Here is a 23173-nt window from a genome sequence, read left to right on the forward strand (position 1 = left end):
GATCCTCGGGTATATGCCTAAACAAAATACGATGTCTACAATCGCTTTCTTTCAACTACACGTCGCTTCTAGGAATGAAAGTTAAAAACTGAAGAGGACAATCCATTTGTTTGGACATATATACCTAAGAGTCTAGCTACACACGCTTCTCCCACACAAAACATACAATGGGCCATTAGGATACGACACAACATGTCGTTTGCTAACCCAAAGGCCACTAGGTGTGAAACAGGGGCTGGCGTGCAAGCAAGTGGAGGGGTAGTCTCTACTCTCTACTCTAGGAGGATTAGCAAAATGGACAGAGAGCCAGAGCGCAAGTAATTTATTTATTTATTTTTTCTATTTTAGAGATAATTATAATATACTACTAACTTCACAATACGAATTTTTTCCTCTTTAGATCTCCAAGCACTTTGTGCATAAAAAAATGTCAATTCAATTAAGGTGCTTGGCAGGTAAAATTCAACTAATCAAATGAATTTGTTGTTTATAATACACTTGAATCTATCTAAAGTTCTAAACTGATGGTCTGAAATTTAATCCATTTTTTCTAAAATTGAAGATTATTTGAGGGTGGAATAGTCCAGTAAAACGTTAGTACTCTACTTCCTTTTATTAAAATATCATGAAGATTATCTTATCATTATTAAAAGAAAAAGTTCATAGACGCAAACAATTTGACACCCATTGATAAAAAATGATTTCAGTAGTGAATAGACAAGAACCAGTACAAGTTGTCGCGTCAGCAAAGTAGAGAGACTGCTTGGCTAGGCCAAATATCAGAATCACCAAACATCCACAAGCAAACAAGGCAATGCCACAATCAGAACCTACACCAGCATGTGCATTCTCCTGCAGAGCCTCGGATCACCACAAGATCTCCCGTTTTTTCATCTTATAAACGCTTCCCAACATTATTGCCACCACACCAACCAGTCAAATCTCAGCTTCACTCTCTCAATTCAAGTCCCACATCGAAATAACTTCTTCCATATAATAAATTTTCAACTAGACCATGTTGTTCAACAAATTACTAGCAAAACGACAAGACAGTAGTAGCAGTAGTAGTAGTAGTGGCATGGAGGTAGGGCTGTCCATCCAATCCGGAGATCCGACCCACCCGAAGAATCCGACCGGATCTGACCCGAAAACCGTCCGACCCGATCAAGTCACCGGTCGGCGACGGGTCTGTTGTTCCAAAAACCGACGGCGGCGGATCGGTCTCGGTTTTCCTCTCCAGAACCCGAAAAAACCCGATCCGACCGATGTACTAGGTATTTCTAGAAAAAAATTCCAGATTCCGGCGATTATTTCCAGATTCCGGTGGTATTTTCCAGATTCCGGCGGCATTTTCCAGATTCCGGTCGTATTTTCCAGATTCCGGCCTCAAATTTCCAGATCCCGACTTCAAATTTTCAGATTTTGGCACCAGATTTTCATATTTCGGTGACTTATCAAGTAGATCGAGTGATATTTTGTCCAAATCTAGTGAGATCTCACCAGATCCGGTGAGTCTCCGCCGGATTTGACGTTTTTTCGCCTGAAATCAACAAGTTTGGCAGGATTTTTCACCATGGACGGTTCCGACCGAACCGACCGTGCTTCCGGTGCAAAACCGACCGCACCGATCCGACTCCCTCGCCGGTCGGCGGCGGGTCAGTGTTTGTTCAACCCGATTCTATCGGGTCGGTCTCGGGTTGGGCACAAACCCGACCCGGACCGACCCGTGGACACCCCTACATGGAGGGAATGAAGCTGATGTTTCACTTGCTACTACCACTCTGTCCATTGGATCGCTGAAGAGATGACTATTTCTGTTCTTGTTGATGTTATTACCAACGCTCTATGTCCTGGAGAGTCAACCTGTACTCAAGCTATTTATCTTAATGGTTTTAAACAGACGGTAGGTAACAAATTCTGTCTTCTTCTTTGTTTTTTTTTTATGTTTTTGGGTGGACGACTGGACTTTGTTGAATTTAGCTCCTGAAAAATGTAGAGTAAACATGGGCCATTTTAGTTGGTAAAATCTCTTACCAACTATGAAACACTGGCACAAATACATGTTACATGTACATATACAAATGTGGGTACGATACGTAGATATAGACATGCAAAATGATTCCACATGTCGTACTCTATATAAAATATTCAATTATCCGTTTATAAATGGATTAGGTTGATCTAAAATAAAAATATCAATCTGTTAATTTCCACAACATATAGAAAGCAGAAGCTTCTCAAAGTAAATTAATTGATAATATAATAGTATTATATATCTTATAGCCAGTGGCAGAGTCAAAAAATTTCTTCAGGGGCAGAGTAAATTTACAAAATAGTAGAAAGAGAAACATATGTTAATGAGAGAGAGATTTTTTTTTTAATTTTTTTAAGTGGCATTCATTAATTATAGGTTACGCAATCGAGATCTCCCCTCTCATCACCAACACTCCCAAAATTATGAGGGGAGGTAGGATATGATAAGACTAGATGCTCTATTAGTTAAGTTAGTTGGCAAAATAATACTTTTATAATTTTGGATTTGGAAATATCTTTAATTTTGGGCAACGAAATTGTAATAAATTATGCGTAGGCTAAGTGGATTTCAGAGCAGTTAACTAATTGTTCCTTGTAAGCAATGTTCACATCTTTAAATTAAAGGTGTGGGTCCCCGGTCATAGAGATGTCATATTCATGATCTGAATTTTTTTTTTTTTTTGGGTTTTTTATTGACCTCTTGAATTTTAATGTATTTTAGAATATTTATCTTTTGTAAAAAAATATAGAATAATTATTATTATTATTGTTGTTTACTTTATCCTTAATTTAGTATAGTCATGACTCATGAAATACAAGACAGAAAGTTATAGTTGTGGTAGTACCTTAATAAATGTGACCAAGTTGTGTACCAAAATATAAAAAGACAAGTAACCAGGGTCCCCACCTTCAAGGTCTTTTATTTTTTATTTTTTATTTTTTATTTTTTTGGGTTTATGGATAATATATTAGCAAAAGGATTAAATTACAAAGTAATTAAATACATAGTTCCCATGCAATTAAAGGAAGGAGGGTGAAAAAATGAGAAAAAATGGCCATCTCTTTAAGGCCCAGAGTTCAACAATAATACTAGAGGCAAGTGATAAGCATTTTTGGGATCAAAGTCTGCCATTCCAGTCGCCGCCATAAATTCTACTCTGATCCTCTAGTCGCCGATACCATCGGAATCGTATTCTTCCGATCTACATCATCGGAGAAGAATCGACGTCATCGGACATATCACGCGCCCTCACACGCCGCCCAAGTAAATTGCATCAAAGACACACACCTACACACGCCACCAGAAGATTCTACTTCTTCGTCCATGCATCACACGCGCCCCACGCGCCTCACGTGCCCCTAACAACCTGCTGACGTCATCCTACTTACATCAGCCACCTCGTCAACCCTCTACTTACGTCACCATCCGTGTCATCTTGCTGACATCATCGCTCTGCTGGTTGACTTTGACCGTTAACTTTTAAGGTAGGTTTGACCGTTCACTTTTTCATAGTTGACGTTTTGCAATTCAGGTGCTCCTTATCCAGTTTTTCGAGTAGATTTCTTTTTTGCATATTTTTCTTCTAAATGAAGAATAAGGACAGGTCTTCATTTTATTGCAACAATCATCATCGACAATCTAACAAACGTTTTTGCAATTTTTGCAAACGTCTTGGCCATAATATTGAGACTTGCTATCAACGCAAAAATCAACTATTTCCATTTCTGCTGCTATTGTTGCTAACACTAAGAGTATCCAACCAATGACTCCCGTCTCCGTAAAGTCCAAGTTTTCTAGATCCACTATCATCATTTCCATAGTTGACTTTCAAAACATTATCGCTAATACCATTTGTATGGTTGGTAATGCATCTTATGCCTATTCTCTCTTAGTTTCATATGGTGTGTCTCCTTCCTCTTAGCTCATGGATTCTGCTTGTTGCAATCACATGACACCTCACTCGCCCTTATTTTCTCAACTTGAACCTGCACCACACCCTTTTAAGATTCTCATAGCAAATGGTTTTACAATGTTTGGTCATAATATAAGTTCTATCTCAACCTCCAACCTCTCGGTTCCTGGGGTCTTTAATGCTCTTAACCTTTTTTACAATTTATTTTCTATGGGACAATTAGTTGAGTTGGGTTATCGCATTACCTTTGATTATTCTGGGTGTACTATGCAGGATTCATGGACGAGACAAGAGTTAGGGACCAGTCCTAGAGTTGGGCATATGTTTCCTGAGGACAACCTTTGTCTTCCACTTGCTGCTCTTGTTTCTGTTGCTATTGTAGCTGCTGCAGTTTCTTCTATTCCTTCTCTTGCACTTTGGCATGCCCGACTTGGTCATGCATCTTCCGGTCAGGTATAACACTTGGCTTTTAGAGGTTTGTTAGGTTCAGTATCCACAAAAAATTTTAATTGTGTTTCATGTCAATTAGGAAAACAAAGAGCTTTAGCTTTCAATACTAGTGAGTTTATGTCCACTGATATTTTTGACCTAATTCATTATGATGTTTGGGGGCCTTCCTCTGTCTCTAGTATTGGTGGATCTTGATATTTTGTTATCTTTGTTGATACTTATTCCTGCTATACCTGGATTTTTCATATGAAACATCATTCTGAATTACTGCAAGTGTATTGTAATTTTGCAAAAATGGTTGCAAATGAATCAAAAATTTTCGATCTAATAATGCCCTTGAATACACTCAATATGCTTTCCAAGCTATTTTGCATTCCTATGGCACTATTCATCAACTAACTTGTCCAAGTACCTCTCAACAAAATGGTAGAGCCGAACGAAAATTTCGTCATATTCTTGACATTTTTCCTACTCTCCTTCTCTCTACCACAGTTTTTGCTCCTTTTTGGGTCGAAGCTGCTCTTCATGTTATTTATGGTATTAATTGCATTCCCAGTCCTGTCATCCAAAATCAAACTTCATATGAGTGCCTTTTTGGGTCCCTTCCATACTATCACCACCTTCACTCCTTCGATTTTGCCTATTTCGTTCTTTTTCAACTACATGAGCATAACAAACTTGAGCCTTGATTTAAACTTTATTCTTTTCTTAGCTATGGCAAAACTCAAAAGGAGTATCAGTGGTATGATCTTGTCACTCATCGTTTTCGTATCTCCCGCAATGTTATCTTTTGGGAACATCGTTCCTTTGTCGATCTCTCTCACTTTCGTGCCTCCCTATCTACCTCCTATGTCTTAGATCTTTTTCCAGATGAGCCACACATTCCTTCTATAGTTATTCTTGATCCTCCTATAGACTTCTTTGTCCAACCACCAAATACTTTTGATACCTCTGCTGAATCACCCTCTAATGAACAGGTGGAAGATGAACAGGCGGATGATGAACAGGTCAAAGACGAGCTACCCAACCCTAAGCTTGGGTCCCCCTGCTCCTGCTCTGCCTGAAGATCATGCACAAGACATTCCACCTCGTCACTCAACTTGGGTAAGATCTATTCTTGCACATTTATTTGACTATCATTGTTACATTACCCTTGCTACACTACACGAGCCTCACACCTATTGTGAGGCTTCCACTGACCCTTTATGGCAGATTGTAATGAAAGAAGAATTTGATGTATTATCTAAAAACCATACTTGGGATTTGGTGACTTTCTCCCCCAGAAAATCTGTGGTTGGTTATAAGTGGATCTACAAGATCAAGACTCGCTCTGATGGGTCCATTGAGTGCTATAAATCTCGTCTTGTTATAAAAGGTTTTACACAAGAGTATGGAATTGATTATGAAGAGGCCTTTGCTCTAGTTGCTCGAATCTCATTTGTTCGTGTCTTTTTAGCTATTGCTGTTACCATTAAATGGGATCTTTTTCAGTTGGATGTCAAATATGTCTTTCTTAATGGGAATTTAAGTGAAGAAGTTTATATGCAATCTCCTCCTAGTCTCTTTATTGAACCAAACAAAGTTTGTCACTTTCGATGTGCACTTTATGGCCTTAAACAAGCTTCACGAGCTGGGTTTGCCAAGTTCAGCTCTACCATCTCTCGCTTGGGTTACATTGCCAGTCATTATGATTCTGCCTTATTTCTTCGTCGCACCGACAAATGCACTATTTTACTTCTCCTATATGTGGATGATATGATCATAACTAATGATGACCTTAGTAGCATTCAACAACTCAAGGATTTTCTCAGTTAGCAGTTTGAGATGAAAGATCTCGAATATCTTAACTACTTCTTAGGTCTTGAAATCACTCATTCTACAAATGGACTTTATATTACTCAAGCCAAATATACTTTTAAATTTTTGTCTTGAGTTGGACTTACTGATAGCAAAACTATTGACACTTTAGTTGAACTTAATGCACATTTGACTCTCTTAGGGGGGAAACCATTGTCTAATCCCTCTCTTTATAGACGGTTGGTTGGCAGCCTAGTTTATCTCACTGTCATTCGTTTAGACATTTCCTATGCTGTTCACTAGGTGAGCCAATATCTGTCTGCTCCATGATCAACTCACTATGCTGCTGTTCTGCACATTCTTCGATATTTAAAGGGCACTCTCTTCTATGACATTTTCTACTTTGCTCAGTCTCCTCTTGTTCTCCGTACATTCTTTGATGTTGATTGGACAGGAGACCCCACTAATCGCAAGTCCACCACTAGTTATTGTTTTCTTCTTGGTTCTTCTCTGACTTCTTGGTGAAGCAAAAAAAAAAGCCCCTTGTGGCCCGCTCCAATACTAAAGCAAAATATCATGCCCTTGCTATTATCACATTTGAGCTCCTTTGGCTACGATGGCTTCTTAAAAACTTAGGTGTGTTCACATCCTCTACTACTCCTCTTTATTGTGACAACCAGAGTGCCACATTTATATTGCTCACAATGATGTCTTCTATGAACAGACTAAACACATCGAGATCCATTGTCATTTTGTCTGTTATCATCTAGTCCATGGTGCTCTCAAGCTGTTCTCGGTCTCCTCTAAAGATTAACTTGTAGATATTTTCACCAAGTCACATCCTAAGGGACGCCTTCGTGCTTTGGTTGACAACCTCAAGTTGGTTTTACACTCACCTTGAGTTTGAGGGGGGCTGTTAACGTGTAATAGGTTGTGGACTTTAAGCTTACCTTGTTTACTTGTATAGTATACATATTTATACTACACACTCTGCCTCCTATATAAAGACACTCATGTATATTCTATTAAGTGTAAAATACAATACATTTATTCAGTATTTCTAACAGAGACAAAACCCGATGGAAATGGCCTTGATGAGTTGATATGTCTGGGAAGAGACAACAAATAAAGGAGAGATGCAATGGAGGTTCCATTACAAACCCCATTAGAGATTACATCTTTAACTAAGAGTTTTTCCCCCATCAATGTCAGAGGACCTTCAATGAGGTTTTTCACATTACCAAGAGGACACCTCTTGTCATACCATAATTTTAGCTGAGAGAGTTACTCCCAACTTGCCATCTGGTGCATTTAGAAAAGATAGTATTGCCCTTTTTTATTTTATTGTGGACCATGTATCAGAGCAAGGTTCAATGGGACTCTTTTTCATGCAAAAGTCTCCATCTCAGCTTGGCAAAAAGAGCTAATATAAGAAGGAATGGCAGAAATATTGGTGGCTTGAGAAAGGACAACTCTGCCAGCAAAAGATAAAAAGTTTGCTTTCCAGCCAGCCAACTTAGCATGAACTCTCTCAATGATGGAGCTATAGTCCTGGGAATAGGAACCCACATGTTAGGGAAACCAAGATATTTACCTAAGTTGGGGGTAGAGTGGAAGCCAAGAACATCATAGAGAGAGGATCTGAGATTAACAGAGACGTTAGGGGAGAAATAAACTCTAGACTTGCTAGAGCTCACCTTCTAGCTTTCCTCTTTCCCTCTCAGTCTCACATTAGTATGTGTCTTTATAATTTGGCTTTTGATTTATAGACAAGCGGCAAACTTATCAAGACACTTGAGATGACCACCTCATGATCCTTTAAATTGTTTTCGGCTCAACTTAACTTTATAGGACGCATGTTGTTATACCATAACTTTAAGAGCAATTTTTCCAAGTATAGATAATAAAGTGGTATTAGTAGTGGTTTCAAATTAAAAAAAAAAAAAAAAACAATTTGATAACTCAACAATTCTAAAATTTATTGTGAAAAATATTGTGTATCTAACATTGTTCAAAAGATACTTGTTTTACTTTATGCTCCTCAATTTGATTTTAATCATATGATTGCATTGAGCAATTCAAAAAGCAATTTCTTGTTAACATGAGATGTAGAAGAAGATTAGGAAAGACAACCAGGGAAATTGTTTTTAAATTAAGTTTTGACATATATATTTTAAATGCATGCAGGTGGTTGGAATTTTCAAGATGGTGGTGCTTCCACTTTTAGGTCAGCTTGCAGATGAGCATAGGCGTAAACCACTGCTCCTTACTATATCCACTTCTATTTTCCCATTTGGTATATTTCATTTGAACAACTTTCATGATTCTGTGAAGTTACATGTACAATGCTGTTATATATTTCCTTCTAAACTATGAGAATTATATATGTATACGAAACCCCTAATATGCGTGGCATTAATATTATGTGTTTGTCTCGGCTGTTTCACTATTATGTTTTTTTTTTTCTTTCAATTATTATTCTTTTTAAAATTTAATGTGATTCAGTACTATTGAAGTTACAAATGCTTTTCCTCTAAAAAAGAAGAAGTCACAAATGCTTTTGAAGACAATATATGGGAAACCATAGATAATGTGCATGTCAAAAGATTGATGATTTAGCGTTCAAACCAAGAAACCATTTCTAGGGCATGAATTTGGCTTCAAGCTAAACAAATCTGACAGATAGTCTGGCCAAGAACTTTTTTATTATTGAAGGGTAAGATAAGCACCCTACATGATGTATGAAAGATGAGAGACAAAGAAGAGTTAAATGTAATTATAGTTCAAAAAAAAAGAAGGGAAATTTCAATTACAACTATACATGATTACCTTTCAAAATTGTGAATGACATTAATGCTTTCTCTGTATAATGCTATTAGCAGTAAATTCATGATATTGTCAAGATCAAGTGAATTTACAAATTTGATTTTTCTGTATTCTTTTTTCAGCTATACTTACCTGGAATCAGTCTACAGGATTTGTATATGCTTACTATGTGCTTTGTATAATATCTTTTATTCTAAGTCAAGGGAGTATTTTCTGCATTGCTATTGCTTATTCGGTAAGTGTTATTCCTCAGTGTTTGATAATCATGAATAGGGAATATTGGGGTTCTCATTTTCCCATCTTTTGCAGGCAGATGTTGTTGAAGAGAATAAGAGGGCAGCAGCTTTTAGTTGGATAACAGGCCTTTGTGCTGCTTCGCATGTCTTGGGAAATCTTCTAGCACTTTTTCTCCCAGAAAAGTACATTTTTCCTGTATGTTGCTGCTTTAAATTTAGCATTAGCCACACGGCCTTAATTCTGTCAAATTTTCCTCTTGTCAAATCATTTTTCCATTTCAGCCTTTTGTTTCAGGTTTCAATAGCTCTCTTGATCTTTTGTCCAGTTTATATGCAACTATTGCTGGTTGAGACGATTAAGCTGGCTCCAAAGAGGGACCACGATTCAGCTTGCTTGACTACGCCAATAAAATGATCCAGAAACGATACAATGCATTGAAAAATGCTGCTACAATAGTTATGAGCAGGTAATTTTGTCTATAATCGAGACAGCTTAAAATATTTGTCATCTTGCATTACGTAAATACCATATCTGAAATCTCTTAGGCAGTCTTTGCAACCAAACCTTTTTAGCTGCAAAACATTATATGTAAATTTTCTTTGTCTGGCTAAAAGCACTTCGTTTTTCTTTTACAGTTCGACATTAAGGGGCATATCTTTGGTTTCTTTCTTCTTTGAGTTGGGAAAGTCGGGCATCAACTGTGTCTTAATGGTATGTTTCCTATTAGTTTGTCGTTTTAACAAGCAAATAGATGGTTGCATGCTGCAATTTCCTCTTGGTACCATCATACAACATCAGATATTTCAAAACTATATATAATTTTTTTTTTAACTTTTTGACAAACGACATATTCATTCAGCCATTCCAGAGTAGTTAAAGCAATTATTTTGAAATTTTAGTTAGAATCTTTAAAGCAAGTATTTTGAAAAAAAAAAAAACTTGTATGCAACAGAAAGCTTTTGTGAGGCTTATTGTTGCCGCCAATCGAAATTTGGCCAAAATCCGATTGACATTACAAATCAATAACTGGCACATTGTGTGATTTGGGAAAAATCAAAGAAAAGGGAGAAAAGGAAAATGCCCTGTAAATGTACCTTGTAGGAGTAGGATTTGTTTGCAATGTGCTGACTCCAAAAATAGATAAAAATAATTTTGATTATAATATAAAGCTAAAGATTTCCAGTTTTAAAGGAAAAATTTCACAGACCTTATAAAAATAGAATGTGGAAGGACTAGGAGAAAGAGAAATTGGTAGAGACTTAGACTTGAAGCAGGAGACCCTATAGAGCTTTATTCAGGGGAGTTTGAATCAGAGAAGTCATGACCTGGTTGCTTAACAGTTGTCATAAGCATATGTCCTGAACCCACCAAAGTAATTTGAGAACTTTTGCGTTGACACCCGTGTAGAAAAAGAAAAGGTTTGATGCTTCGGACTTGCTAGGGACTACAAAGCCAATGGCTTTCTTATTAATCAATAGTTTAGGATAAGCTAGTGCTAGATTTATCTGCTCATTAGATAATTGCAATTTCACCAATCCATGACGTTGAGTAATGATAGTTCGTGAAACATTGTTTTCTTTTTGATTCAATGACTTGAGTTATGCTACTACTTGTGCAGTACTATCTGAAGGCAGCTTTTGGTTTTGACAAAAATGAGTTCTTAGAAATTCTGATGCTTGTGGGATTCGGTTCAATTATTTCACAGGTGAAGTGTATTATAGAGCAAAAGTTTCCTTTTATTTACTTAACAGATTGATATACCCTTATACTGAAGATGTAAATTATTCGTTAGCCATCAGTCAAGGTAGCATATCAATATTTGCTATTATGTTATTTTGTTATCTGCTTGGCATATGCTAGAGTTTTTCTCTAAATCCTCTGCTTGGTTGCTTTGAAGTTATCAAAATAAGAATTCTTCCAGTTGGTGTTGTAATAATTATTAATTTGTCTTCTGGATAGAAATCAATGCTAAGGCATCGTGGTTATAAAAATGAAACAATTCTTAGGGTTGTATTCTGTCTTATTGTTTTCCCTCTTAATGAGCACAATATTTTTCATATTTGAAAATTTTTATAACTAAGAAGTTTATTTAATGAGTTCTGGAATTGAGAGTACTGTGCCTCTTAATACTCGATTCCTAATAGCTTATAATCCTTTCAAAGTCTTTGAAGATAAGAGCACTGTCATACTACTGGCATACATGAATTCTCTTTTGGCCAAAATATTCCGTATGATGATCATGTTAAGGATGTTTTCCTTTAGGAAAAATTTAAAATCCTCAAGAAATGCTCTTCCTATAATATGTTCGATTTGTGGTTTGCTTCCAGATGTTGGTGCTTCCACTAATAAATCCATTGGTTGGAGAGAAGGTGATATTGTGCATAGGAATACTTGCATCAATAGCTTATGTAAGTCGCTTATAATTTTTACTTTTAATACCCCCAACACAAATTTCTAAAGAAAAGAAAAACTAATGGTTCTTTTTGCTGTGCATGCATTATTCAATGGCCTTGCATGGGCGCCATGGGTATGTACACACTTGATGAATGTTTTATTTAACTCTATTCTAAAGGAAAATTTTCTGACACACAAACACTTGAGTAGAATCTTTTCTTTATTTGATTTTTCTTTAGGCTATTTTGAATTTTATAGTTTCTATTCCTCCTTTTGGAGTTATAAAATCAATCATGTGTTAATCAAGAGTTTGTGAAAGTCAAAACTAATATTTTCCTAGTTCTTTTTATTATTTTCAACCGTGGATACATTTCTCAGTTAGTAACAATGTAACATTGCCACAATGCAGGTACCATTCATGGGTGCCACATTTAAAGTGGTAGTTGTCCTTATAAGACCTACTGTAAGTTTTGGAATCATCAATTCTTTTATAAAATAATATTCAATGTGGTTATTTAGTTCACCTTTTAATTCTAATGGTCTTTCAATTTTTCCTGTCAAATTACATGCAGACTTATGCCATTATTTCAAGAGCATCGAGCTCAAACGATTAGGTTTGGAAAATACCTACGATCCCATTACCTACAGTTCTGCATTCCATAGTCCTTGATATTCTTTCTAGAAATGATTTCCACCAAAAAAAAAAAAATCTTCTACTTTTTCTACCAATAAAAAGAGAGGCCTGTTTTTTGTATTCTCGGTATTGTCATACGTAGAGTGAGCCTGCTTAATTAGATAATGTTGTTTGAGGAAAGCTAATGCTATCATCTCATATGTCGCACTACTCATCTAGACCTGGATGTTTTATACTTCTTTAGATTGAACTTTGAACTTAGTTGGGAAAAATCAGGTAGATTCATCAACATGTGTTTAGTACGAATTAGATCAGCATGACATAGTAGTGAGTTTTGAGTTTAAAGCGGCAGCTTTCTTTGCAAATTGGTCCAATTATTTTTTTTTGGTTATTGAATGAAATTGTTGCATTCACTTGACTTATAGAGAATTTTAGGAGTACGCCAAATGAAAAAGAAATAAAAGTAGATATGGGGTTCTCCCGTATCAAAATAACTTGTTCTGTGTTAAGTTACTTCTTGAGCTAAATAAATTACAAAGCACTTGAACCGTGGTCACTCCATTGACATGCATGCTTAATTGTTTGTGTAGGGAAAAGCACAAGGATTTGTGGCTGGTGTGGAGTCATTATTAAGTTTGCTATCACCACTTATAATGAGTCCATTGACTTGTGAGTGGACTAACTCATCTTTTGTTTAGTTGAGTGTTAGAATCAATTCATATGTATTGCTAACAAGTTAAATTGTTGTTTTAGCATGGTTCTTATCTAGCAATGCTCCTTTTAACTGCAAAGGTTTCAGTATTATATGCACATCTGTATGCATGGTAAGCACATACCCCCCCCCCCCCTCTCTCTCTCTCTCTCTCTTAACTAACTCTGAATCCTAATCTCCTCGGATGATTTCCTTATGTTTTGCTTGCCTGCTTGAACCTGGGGCACCTTCAAGCAATAATTCAAAGGATGACATTGAATCACCATTGCTAAGTGAGAGTTGATTGTTTGTCTCGAGCTGATATAAATATTTAGGGTCCGTTGCATAGAGCAATGTTGTAATTGTATTAGAGCAAACAAGCTTCCAATGAGTTTATCCCTTAGAAAGTTCCTTTAAACTTTATGCACCCCTGAGCTGCAGAAGATGACATTGAAGTTTCACCTTGACTTTGAATCACCATTGCTAAGTGAGAGTTGATTGTTTGTCCAGAGCTGAGATAAATATTTGGGGTCCCTTGCATAGAGTAATGTTGTAATTGTATTAGAGCAAATAAGCTTCCAATGTGTTTATCCCTTAGAAAGTTCCTTTAAGCTTTATGCACCCCTGAGCTGCAGAAGATGACATTGAAGCTTCACCTCCAAGTGATATAGTTCATTGTTGTATTTCCCAAGTGTTTTGTAATAGCTTTTATAGGTGGTGATGTCATATTTGGCATCCCTAAGAACACATTCATAAATACAAATATATATAAATTAAATCATAGATTTTTAAAAGTTTCAATTACAAACTCAAAATTTAAAATATATACAAATTTGTCCATTCAGAGACTATCATGTAAATATCAAGTGGAATGTTAGTATAAACTAATTCTCAAAATAATAGCACTTCTATTAAATTGTATTTTGTCTATTAAAATTTTATGTTATTTTAAAGTATTTTTAGTGTGAAAATACAATATGCAATTCACATGAAATTATCAAAGGATTTTGATGTCAAGTAAGTTTTAATTACAGTTTATGCGAATTTGTTACTTTTTTTAATTAGCAGTAACTCATTAGAGACAGATTTAGAAAATTCATACCTTAAATTAAAACTTATTTGATTCAAAACTACCTCCAAATTATAAGCGAAAAATATATAGTTTAGAGTATATATCATTACAAGAAAAATGTTTGTATGATCTTAAATACTCCCAAGATCAAGACTTATCACTTATGTATAAAGAAATTTTGCAAGAATCTTGTAGTTGTATTTCCAATTGATACCTTTCAAGTGTTTTCAACTAAGACACACTGTTTTGAAATTCGGACTGGACTGAGAGGTCTGACGAGGTTAACTGGGAACCAGGTAGGGATGGCAATTTAAATTCGACCCGCGGATACCCGGTCTAACCCGACCCTAATGGGCCGGGTTTTACCCGGTCCGATAAAGAATAGGGTCGGATATGGGTTTTTTTTTTTAAAATCCGAAGCGGGTCCGGGTCGGGTCCGGGTTTTATCAAAAAAATCCAGACCCGACCCGAAACCCGAAACCCGACCCGGTTAAATACCTGGTATATTAAATTACTAAAATACCCCTTATATATATATATATATATATATATATATATATATATATATATTTTCTGATTTTGTAATAGAAACCCTAAGTCTCTACTCTCTACTCACTACACACACACAGCCAGCCGCCTCTCTTACACTCAGCCCTGCCCTCTCGCCAGCCGCCCTCTTGACTCAACACACAGCCCTCTCGCCTCGCGGCCTCGCCTCAGCCCGCAGCTCTCGCCTCGCCTCGCCTCGCGGTCTCGCCTCGCGGCCTCACCTCGCGGCCAAAAGGTACCATTTAAATCCTCAATGTTGAAAGCATATCAATTGAGTAAAAGAAGGTCTCGGCAAAAAAAAAAAAAGAGTTAAAAGGGATTTGAATTTGGACTGTTGGCAATATAGGATAGTAGGACTTGATAAATTGAATACAGCACAATGTTAGATTGGAAAACCAGATGTGGAATGTCTGGTTTTCGCAGTATTTGTGGGTGTTTTTTTTTATTAGTGTTTGTTTGATTAGCTGAGCTAAACGAGGTTTTGCTTCTCAAAACAATTTTGTGGAAACACATGACATTATTGGTTCATTTGTCAATGGATTTGCCTATTTCGATTTGTACCTTTTTTTTTTTTTTAATCCATGTAACTTGGGTTTTTTAATGTTAGTTACTTGTGAATGATTTTGATTAGTCTGTTGAGATTCCATTTGATGAAGTTTATTGCTTGTTACAAATTGATGAAGTTTATTCCATTTTTTAATTCATTGTTGTTGTAGGATCTTCAACTATGTCTGGTGATTGTGATCTTCAAACAATTCTTGATGATGGGGAGCCTAATGAAGAGGATGGGAGTTGTGTCACAGTTGTGGACGATTAAACATTTTGTAATAATTTAGTAGCCCTTTTAATTTCTTAGACTTGTTAGATTAATTTGTTGGTTTGTAATTATTCTAAACCATTTGTAATTTCTTAGTCTTTTTAATTTGTTGATTTGTGGAGGATAAGACATTTTGTAATTTCTTAAACTTGTGAGATTTATTTTGTAGCTTTTTAAGTAATTTATTGCCATATAAGATGATTTTGGGTGCCATATAATGATATAAATGGAGGTAAATGATTTGGCTACCATATAACAGGGCAAATTTTGGCATTTGGGCCATGTTAAATGACTTGAATGGGCTTGAATTTAGGAAAAAAAATTTAATGGGTTTCAAATTTTTTTTTTTTTTTGGTTGGCCCAAATTTGGGCCCAATAAGTTAAACGGGGCCCGCGGGGCCCAGCGGGGCGGGTTTGGGCCCCGAGAAAAAAACCCGATTATTATTCGGGCCGGGTCCGGGTCCGGGTTTCGGGTCTTGGCCCGCGGGTCGGGTCCGGGTATGCAAAAACCCGGCCCGAACCCGACCCGTTGCCATTCCTAGAACCAGGTCCTGGGCCGGTTTTATATGTCACGGTTTAATAATTTCAATATTTTGGTAAAATTTAATTTTATAAGTCACGATTCAATAATTTCAATATTTTGGTAAATTTTAATTTTATATGTCACGGTTCAATAAAATTAAACCACTAGGCCAAATGGAACTTGTTAGTTAGGAATGAAACATTATTAATTATAAAGATAAATTTAAGTACCAAATATATTAAAAAATTAAATGATACATCATAGTTTGGCCTCTGTTGAAATTTGGTCTGATTTCAAAAACCTTGAATCTCTCTCTTCCTCTTAATTATCAAAATTATCAACAACCAAAAAAGAAAAAAAGAAAAGAAAAGAAAAGATAATAGGTAAAAATATGAGTTATAATGTCATGAAATTGCTATGGTTTTAAAATTTAACATTCAAATATCATGCTTAGTATGCTCAAATCTCAATTAAGTTAAAATTAGTTTGATTCTGATTCACGTTTAATATATTTCCAAAATTAGAAAATCAAAAACCAAAAATAAAAAGTTGTATGAACCCGTAATTGAGTCGACCCAAACACCAACCCGTAACCCGCCTTTCAGTCTTTCACGGACACGGTTCTAATTTCTAAGCGCCCAAAAATATTAGAAACACAACACAAACAGATGAGATAAACTGATAGCAGATTTCAATAGTCGAGTCTTGAGACTTTGAGAGAGCTTCTAGCTTGCCATGAAACCTTAAAAAAAGCAGCCATGGAACAAGTTCTCTCTTCCTCAACCCAAATATTTCCACTCAAACCTCACAAAACCCACCTCCAAACTCCCACCATAAACCTCAAATTCTCCATTTCTTCAAAGAAAAACAACCACCTTAATCTTTCTTCTTTTTCTTCTTCTTGTCTATGTTTCTCTAGTAAAACAAGAGCCACTTCAACAACATCACCACCAGCATTAACTTCACTAACTTCCACTCCCAGTTGTGACAACCACCATTGGATGGTGCTCATGGAGGCACCTCCACATGGGTTCAATTCCAAACCACAAGTTATTGAATATTACGTTAAGACATTGGAAAGAGTTTTAGGCAGGTGGGTATGTTTCAAAATATTCTTTTCTTGTCATGTTGCAAATGTTTCTTAGCTTTTGGTCTGAAATCCTGCTTTGGTTGTGATTTTTTGAATAACGGTGAGAAGGATGCTCAGATGTGTATATATGATGCTTCTTGGGATACCCACTTCGGCTTTTGCTGTGACATTGATGAAGAAACCTCCCGTGAACTTGCCGGTAAGTTTCTATAGCACAAAAAGTCTGAGTCATCTGATGTACTTCAATTCTGTACCATACTGTTGCTGTCATGTTTGTGGAGAAACTAAAATTGTGAGAGGCACTTTCATAGTTTCATTGATATTGATGTGTAATGAATATGTTTTAGGACTACCCGGCGTTTTATCAGTTAGGCCTGACCCAGAATATAGTTCTGTGAAAAAGGAATATAGTTCTTCAAGTATTCAATCCAATTATCTGTCAAGCTCACAAATTGGAAGTAATCTGTTGTTTCCTGTGGGAAGTACCAAACACTGGCTTGTTTGAATGGACAAGCCGGGGATTGGAGTTGTTACAAAGGCTCAAATGGTTGATTCTTATGCTCAGATACTGACCAAGGTTTTGGGGAAGTAAGTAAATAACATTTGAGCTTGTTATAATGTTTCTGTTCCATTTTATTGTAACGTCTCTAACAGTGGAATAATACTTTTTGTAGTGAGAAAGACGCACAAATGTGTATTTATCATGTTATTTGGCAGTCCAACTTTGGGTTCTGTTGTGAACTTGACAATGAATGTGCACTGGAACTAGCTGGTTAGTATTTGCATTTGGTTTCTCTTTGCCTCTGTTGTGATATGTATTTTGCAGCTTGAAGACAAATGCTTCCATATGGTGTAGGTGTACCAGGTGTATTATCTGTTCAGCTAGATACGAATTTTGAGTCAGAGAATAAGGATTATGGAGGTTTGTACGTTTTTCAAATTATATCTTTGCGTGTTTTTTTAATGTTTGATCAGATATAAGATGCTCCACATCTTTTCTACCTTGCAACTTCACTTCTCTTCAAGCATTGTATTCAGTGATACCTTGATCTCAGAGATATATTGCAAATTATTAACTTTGACCGTTTCTTTCTTTTCTTTTCTTCTTTTAATAATATCTATTTATAAGGCCTGTGTGTCAAGAAAGTATATAGCAGCAGCACCATGTAACTTATGCTAGTATATTTGTGTTAGTGTCGTAACAAATACATGTTTTTAGAGATTCTAATCCTTAATTAACCAAAATGTTTATTCACTATATGAGATGATCTCTCAAGTAATTTAGTTATGTAAATAAAGCAATTTTTTTTAGATGTTTTATTAATTTGAGCTGGATTTTAGTGGAGGGGTAAATTCTGTGTCATTGTAGATGGCCAGTCTTTGAAGCAGCTAAAGGAAAGTTGTATAGTCTGGTAGCAGCCATGAGTCTTTTCCTCGAAAGTGGAAGACTTTGTATTGAGTAGCAAAATAGGCTTTATAGTGGCTGCAGTTCTTTGTGGCAGAGATGAGTCTTTTCCTTGGTTAGAATCATTCATTGGGCTTTGGGAACACTTTGTAGTGTATAGCAGTTGTGATTCTAGAGTTTGTGGCAGAGCATGGCTTTGCAACAGAAAGCACACAATGGGAAAGCTCAAGGAAGTAAGCTTTAGCACAAGGGAAAGCTCAAGGAAGTAATTCCTTGAGCTTATTTTATTGTCAAGCTCAATGAGAATGTTGCTGATGGAATTGGTCATTCAAAGGGAAGTATTATGTCAGGTATACTGAGACGCAGTAGTTAGTAGAATTGTACAATATATGAAGTATTAACTATAGCCATGAGAAGTATACCCATGAAACTTCAACCATATGGCTTGCAGAAGGTTTTACAAAATGAGCAGATTAGGAAGGTATCTGATGCTGGGGTAAGAAAGAGGTAAGTATAGCCAATCTCATCACAAAAACTGTCATGCAAACTTGCTAGAAGTCTTGAGCGAGGAGAAAAGAATCAGATGCATTGAGAAAGAGAGATTTCCACTGTATCTATGTGAGGGGTGAGACTGAAAAAGGTAGGGTCCAACTTATTATATTCTTAAATGGAATTCATCCAACTGGTTGGAGTTAAGGTGCAGGTGATAACTTTAAATGGGTTAGAAGATTCAAATGCTACTGAGGAAAGTAAATTGCTTACTCCCTGTTCTTGGAAAACTATTTTGGAAAGCCATGGGAAAAGAACTTATATTCCATAGACCCCAAAAAGTGAAGTTTAACGTTATAGTGACATGTATGGTGGTGCATTTCTCTAATACTCGCTATTAACTTTGATAACAACTAGTTTATGTCAGAAAATGGCTTCAGGTCTGGTTCTTGTGTGTTGATTAAGGCTTCTCTTTAAATTGAAGTTCATGTATAAAAGGTGGTTTTGGCATATATTTTACAACATGCATGAAGTTTTAAGAAAAAGGGGGTAAGGCTGCCTACCTACCATGACCTCTCCTAGACTCCGCAATAGTGGGAGCTTTGTGCACTGGGTACGACCATGAAGTTTTAAGAAACTCTGCTGTTGGTTACTCAAGCAAATAAGGAGGAGGTATGCAATGCTGGAATTGGTGAAGATATTACAATAACATAATAAAATTGCTGTACCTAGTGCACAAACTCCTACTTTTGTGGGGTTTGGGAGAGGCGGTTGGTAGGCAACCTTAGTGCCTTACTCCCAATTTTATTTTGGAGAGCCTGATTCCTAGACTCAAGTCTGCAACTTGTCACTTTGGGTGGAAGGCACTTGCTATCGCACTAAGGCCCAACCTCTATGTTAAATTATCGATTCTCCTAAAAGTTTAAGCTATTAGGAAATTGTGAATATAATCATTTAACCATAATTCTAACGCTCTCTTTAAATAACATAATAATTAACAATAGTTTTTAATTCTTAATCCAATTGCTCTGAAACATGCCTTAGCCAAGATGGGTTACTGGCTAGTCTAACTTGGTTAATGATGATCAGATGATGTAAATGAGACTGTCAAGATGATTTGGTTGTGTGAGACAGAAATCTTCAATGGTTAATCCGGTGCTAGTGAAGGTCTGTATGAGGGAGTGACTGACATCAGCCACCCCAACAAAAGAAAAAATATATAATTTATTGAAAGCCTGTATTTTGTGCTTTGTGATAATATACTGATCTTTATTGGTGGACAATGCTTGAGGGTAGGCATTTAGGTGATATTACACTCTAAGCAGTCCCATTTAATATAATATTTTTCATTACATGATTAAGAAATTTTATAGTATAACCCGTCGAACATCATTTTTTTTTTTTTTCATTTTTACAAATTTTGAACATTTTGGAATTTCTAAAAAAACCTCATACAGTGTGATGGACTCCAGTTCTATCAAGTGCTATAATAACAGTAGGCGAAACAATCTACTTTGAGGCTGGCCAGCCTCCTAAAATAATAGGGAGGTGGTGGGGAGACATTTGAGTCAGAATTATTCTGAGATTCCTTTATCGAATACAAAACCTACATAAATAGCCAACACCTCTCCTAACTCATTGAAAAGACTAATAGGAATGATAACCAATCTATTTTCTACTTTGTCTCCCAAGTCCAAGGAACTACTCTTCATTATTATTTGATAAAACCACGGCAAAACTTGGCGAAACAAATTTAATCTATCTAACCTATTTCGGTACCAAACATACAACAATTGCAGCCAACCTTGTGACATTGCTTGCTGCCTGGCTCATATCATAGTGTTTTCACCTGCTCTGATACATTCACCAGTGAGGGGAACATACCAAGCACATTAGGTTATATTTTTTGTAAAGGACCTACTCCTATAGAAACCATTAACTTTTTCAGTTTAGGATTTTAATGACACGATATCACCTAGTGTAAACAGCTGGTTAGAGGATTGGTCGAGTATTTGATAGAACTTGACTACTTGCAGACTAGACATTATTTTTTAACTATTAGAGTAAATTCTGAAACCTTCCTCAATAAAGTGACTGATTGATGCCATGTTTACCAGGCGCTAGAGTACTTGTTTATTTATGTTTTTATCATGCTTCTGTTAGTTAGCTTAAGCATGTTTTATTATTATGGAGAGGAAATCTTCTAATGTGAAGTGGAATATGTCATTACTCTTCAAGTTTTTTTATAAGTCTTACTCTTCAATTTTTGTTTTGATAAGGCTTACTCTTCAGTGTTTTCACAGTGGAAAATATGCAAATGATGATTTACTATTGTTGTTATATGGGGTTAGAACAAACTATTGAAATTATTAATCTTGATTTGTTTTTAATATGAGGCCAATTCCCAATGAATCATTTCAATGTCATTCAGATTATATCTTTAGTTTACCATTGCAACAATTCTTTCCATTGTAAAGTAAACAAGCTGTATTTTCAGGTATTAATCTACAGAGTTCCACAGATCTGCCAGATCCTTCAGAAGCAAGTGAAACAACCCCTATAAAAACAAAGAAACTATTTGTTACAGGTATGTTGCAAGACTGTGAGTTTGAATTCTTTGCTTGTAAATGTCATATTTTTGAAGACCAGTTTTTTGAAATAATTCAAGATTCTTATTTATGAAATGTGCATGCTTCTACTATAATGCTTGTCTAATTATGCTTTTTTGAGTTTTACCTGATTAACATTTGGTTCTATTTACTCTTTGGAGATTCCCTGGACCATGCCATGGTTTCCTCTTATGAGATCATAATGTATTCCTTGTAGTTTCCATTCTGAAATCCAAATGTTCTCAAGTCCAGCAACTTTATTTCTCCCTCGTTTATTTATTCACAAATGACAGTGATTTGCAATCTTGATTTAAAAACAGGGCTGTCATTTTACACATCTGAGAAAACCTTACGTTTTGCATTTGAAGGCTTTGGTGAGCTTGTTGAAGGTATGTTTGCATTTCCATGCTCATAAATGATGTGTTTCATTAGTAAGGGTATACCCGTGCTGATGCACTGCTTCCTCAACAGTTAAAAATATAATGGACAAAATTTCCAAAAGGTCCAAAGGTTATGCATTTATAGAGTACACTACAGAGGAGGCTGCTAGTGCAGCACTCAAAGAGATGAATGGTAAGGTAAGTTTTCTTCCATTATGAATCTTCCTTGTAATTTTCTTGTGATTAATGTTCAAGCGCAGGTTTGTTTTCCTTAAGCTTTGGTTCAAAATTGTAGATAAAACAAATATAACACTCAAGTAAGAGAAAGGGTAATCTCTCTATTTTGTTCCTGGTTCTTGCAGATTATTAATGGCTGGATGATAGTTGTTGATGTTGCCAAGACTAATCCACCAAGATACAGCAGGGGTCGCCCCAGATAGGAATTTTGACAAGAGAACGATTACTGATCCACTATCTTCAAGGTCAAGCAAGATATTCAGGCTACTGCTCTCAAGGTGTTGGACTATTCTCATACTGCCACCTAAATTCTGTTCGATGAGTACCTGCAAGAGGCAAGAGCCTTTATCAGCTCCAGATCTTCAAGTGAGGCACTAGTCGTTCACATTGAGTTTTTAGTCATTAATATATTATGTGCGCGCACGCGCGTATATATATATATAGTCTGTGAACGTCTATTATGTTGCATGCTCTTTGAAGGGGGAAATGAAATGCTCTTTACTCAAAAGTTTCATGTCAGCATTATATGATGCATTTGTTATCTTTTTCTTTAGTACATTAAATACTATAATTTTGAAGACATTAAGTACATGTAGCCTATTCAATTATTCAATATATAATTTAGTTTGATTTTTACTAAAGCATTGAAGTAAATATTTTTTTAATCCTTGCGACATTGAAGTTTGGAGAGATGACATTCCACCCCAAAATTGAAGGGAAAAATATTTAAAAACATCAATAATTAAAAATAGGGGTAATTTACTCCCTTTCTTTGAGTTTGGGGTAATTTCACATCCGTTTGATCAAATTTTGTTAAATTAATATTAAAAATGTTGTGTACTAACTCATCCTTTGCTTAAGGCCATGTCTCCAAAATTATCCTCCATTTAAAAACTAAAATTCATTGTTTTAAAGTTTATAAAATTTTAAGTATGACTCTTGCTCTTTTTTTTTCTTTTTTTTTTTAATGGATTATGGAGAGATTTGCCATTGCATGTGTTTTGGTACTTGATAAACATTGCATTT

General features: G+C 35.9%; 2 protein-coding genes and 2 pseudogenes across 2 annotated transcripts in view; 3 read left to right on the top strand and 1 right to left on the bottom strand.

Moving 5' to 3' along the window:
• LOC142615705 (protein SUPPRESSOR OF K(+) TRANSPORT GROWTH DEFECT 1-like) overlaps nt 1–23173 on the bottom strand; it is a 67985-nt gene that overhangs the window by 29617 nt on the left and 15195 nt on the right. The gene's annotated exons all lie outside the window — the stretch shown is intronic.
• LOC142617539 (uncharacterized) lies at nt 811–9716 on the top strand (annotated as a pseudogene).
• LOC142615309 (uncharacterized) lies at nt 9668–13761 on the top strand. The gene is made up of 7 exons (XM_075788045.1): nt 9668–9723; nt 9893–9968; nt 10876–10962; nt 12061–12114; nt 12876–12954; nt 13039–13109; nt 13232–13761. The coding sequence occupies exons 1-7, from the start codon at nt 9668–9670 to the stop codon at nt 13235–13237; spliced, it is 429 nt and encodes a 142-aa protein (XP_075644160.1). The 3' UTR covers nt 13238–13761.
• On the top strand, nt 16594–22412 carry LOC142617510 (organelle RRM domain-containing protein 1, chloroplastic-like; annotated as a pseudogene).

Source organism: Castanea sativa, chromosome 11 (genome assembly GCF_040712315.1).
Source record: "Castanea sativa cultivar Marrone di Chiusa Pesio chromosome 11, ASM4071231v1".
NCBI classification, from domain to species: domain Eukaryota; kingdom Viridiplantae; phylum Streptophyta; class Magnoliopsida; order Fagales; family Fagaceae; genus Castanea; species Castanea sativa.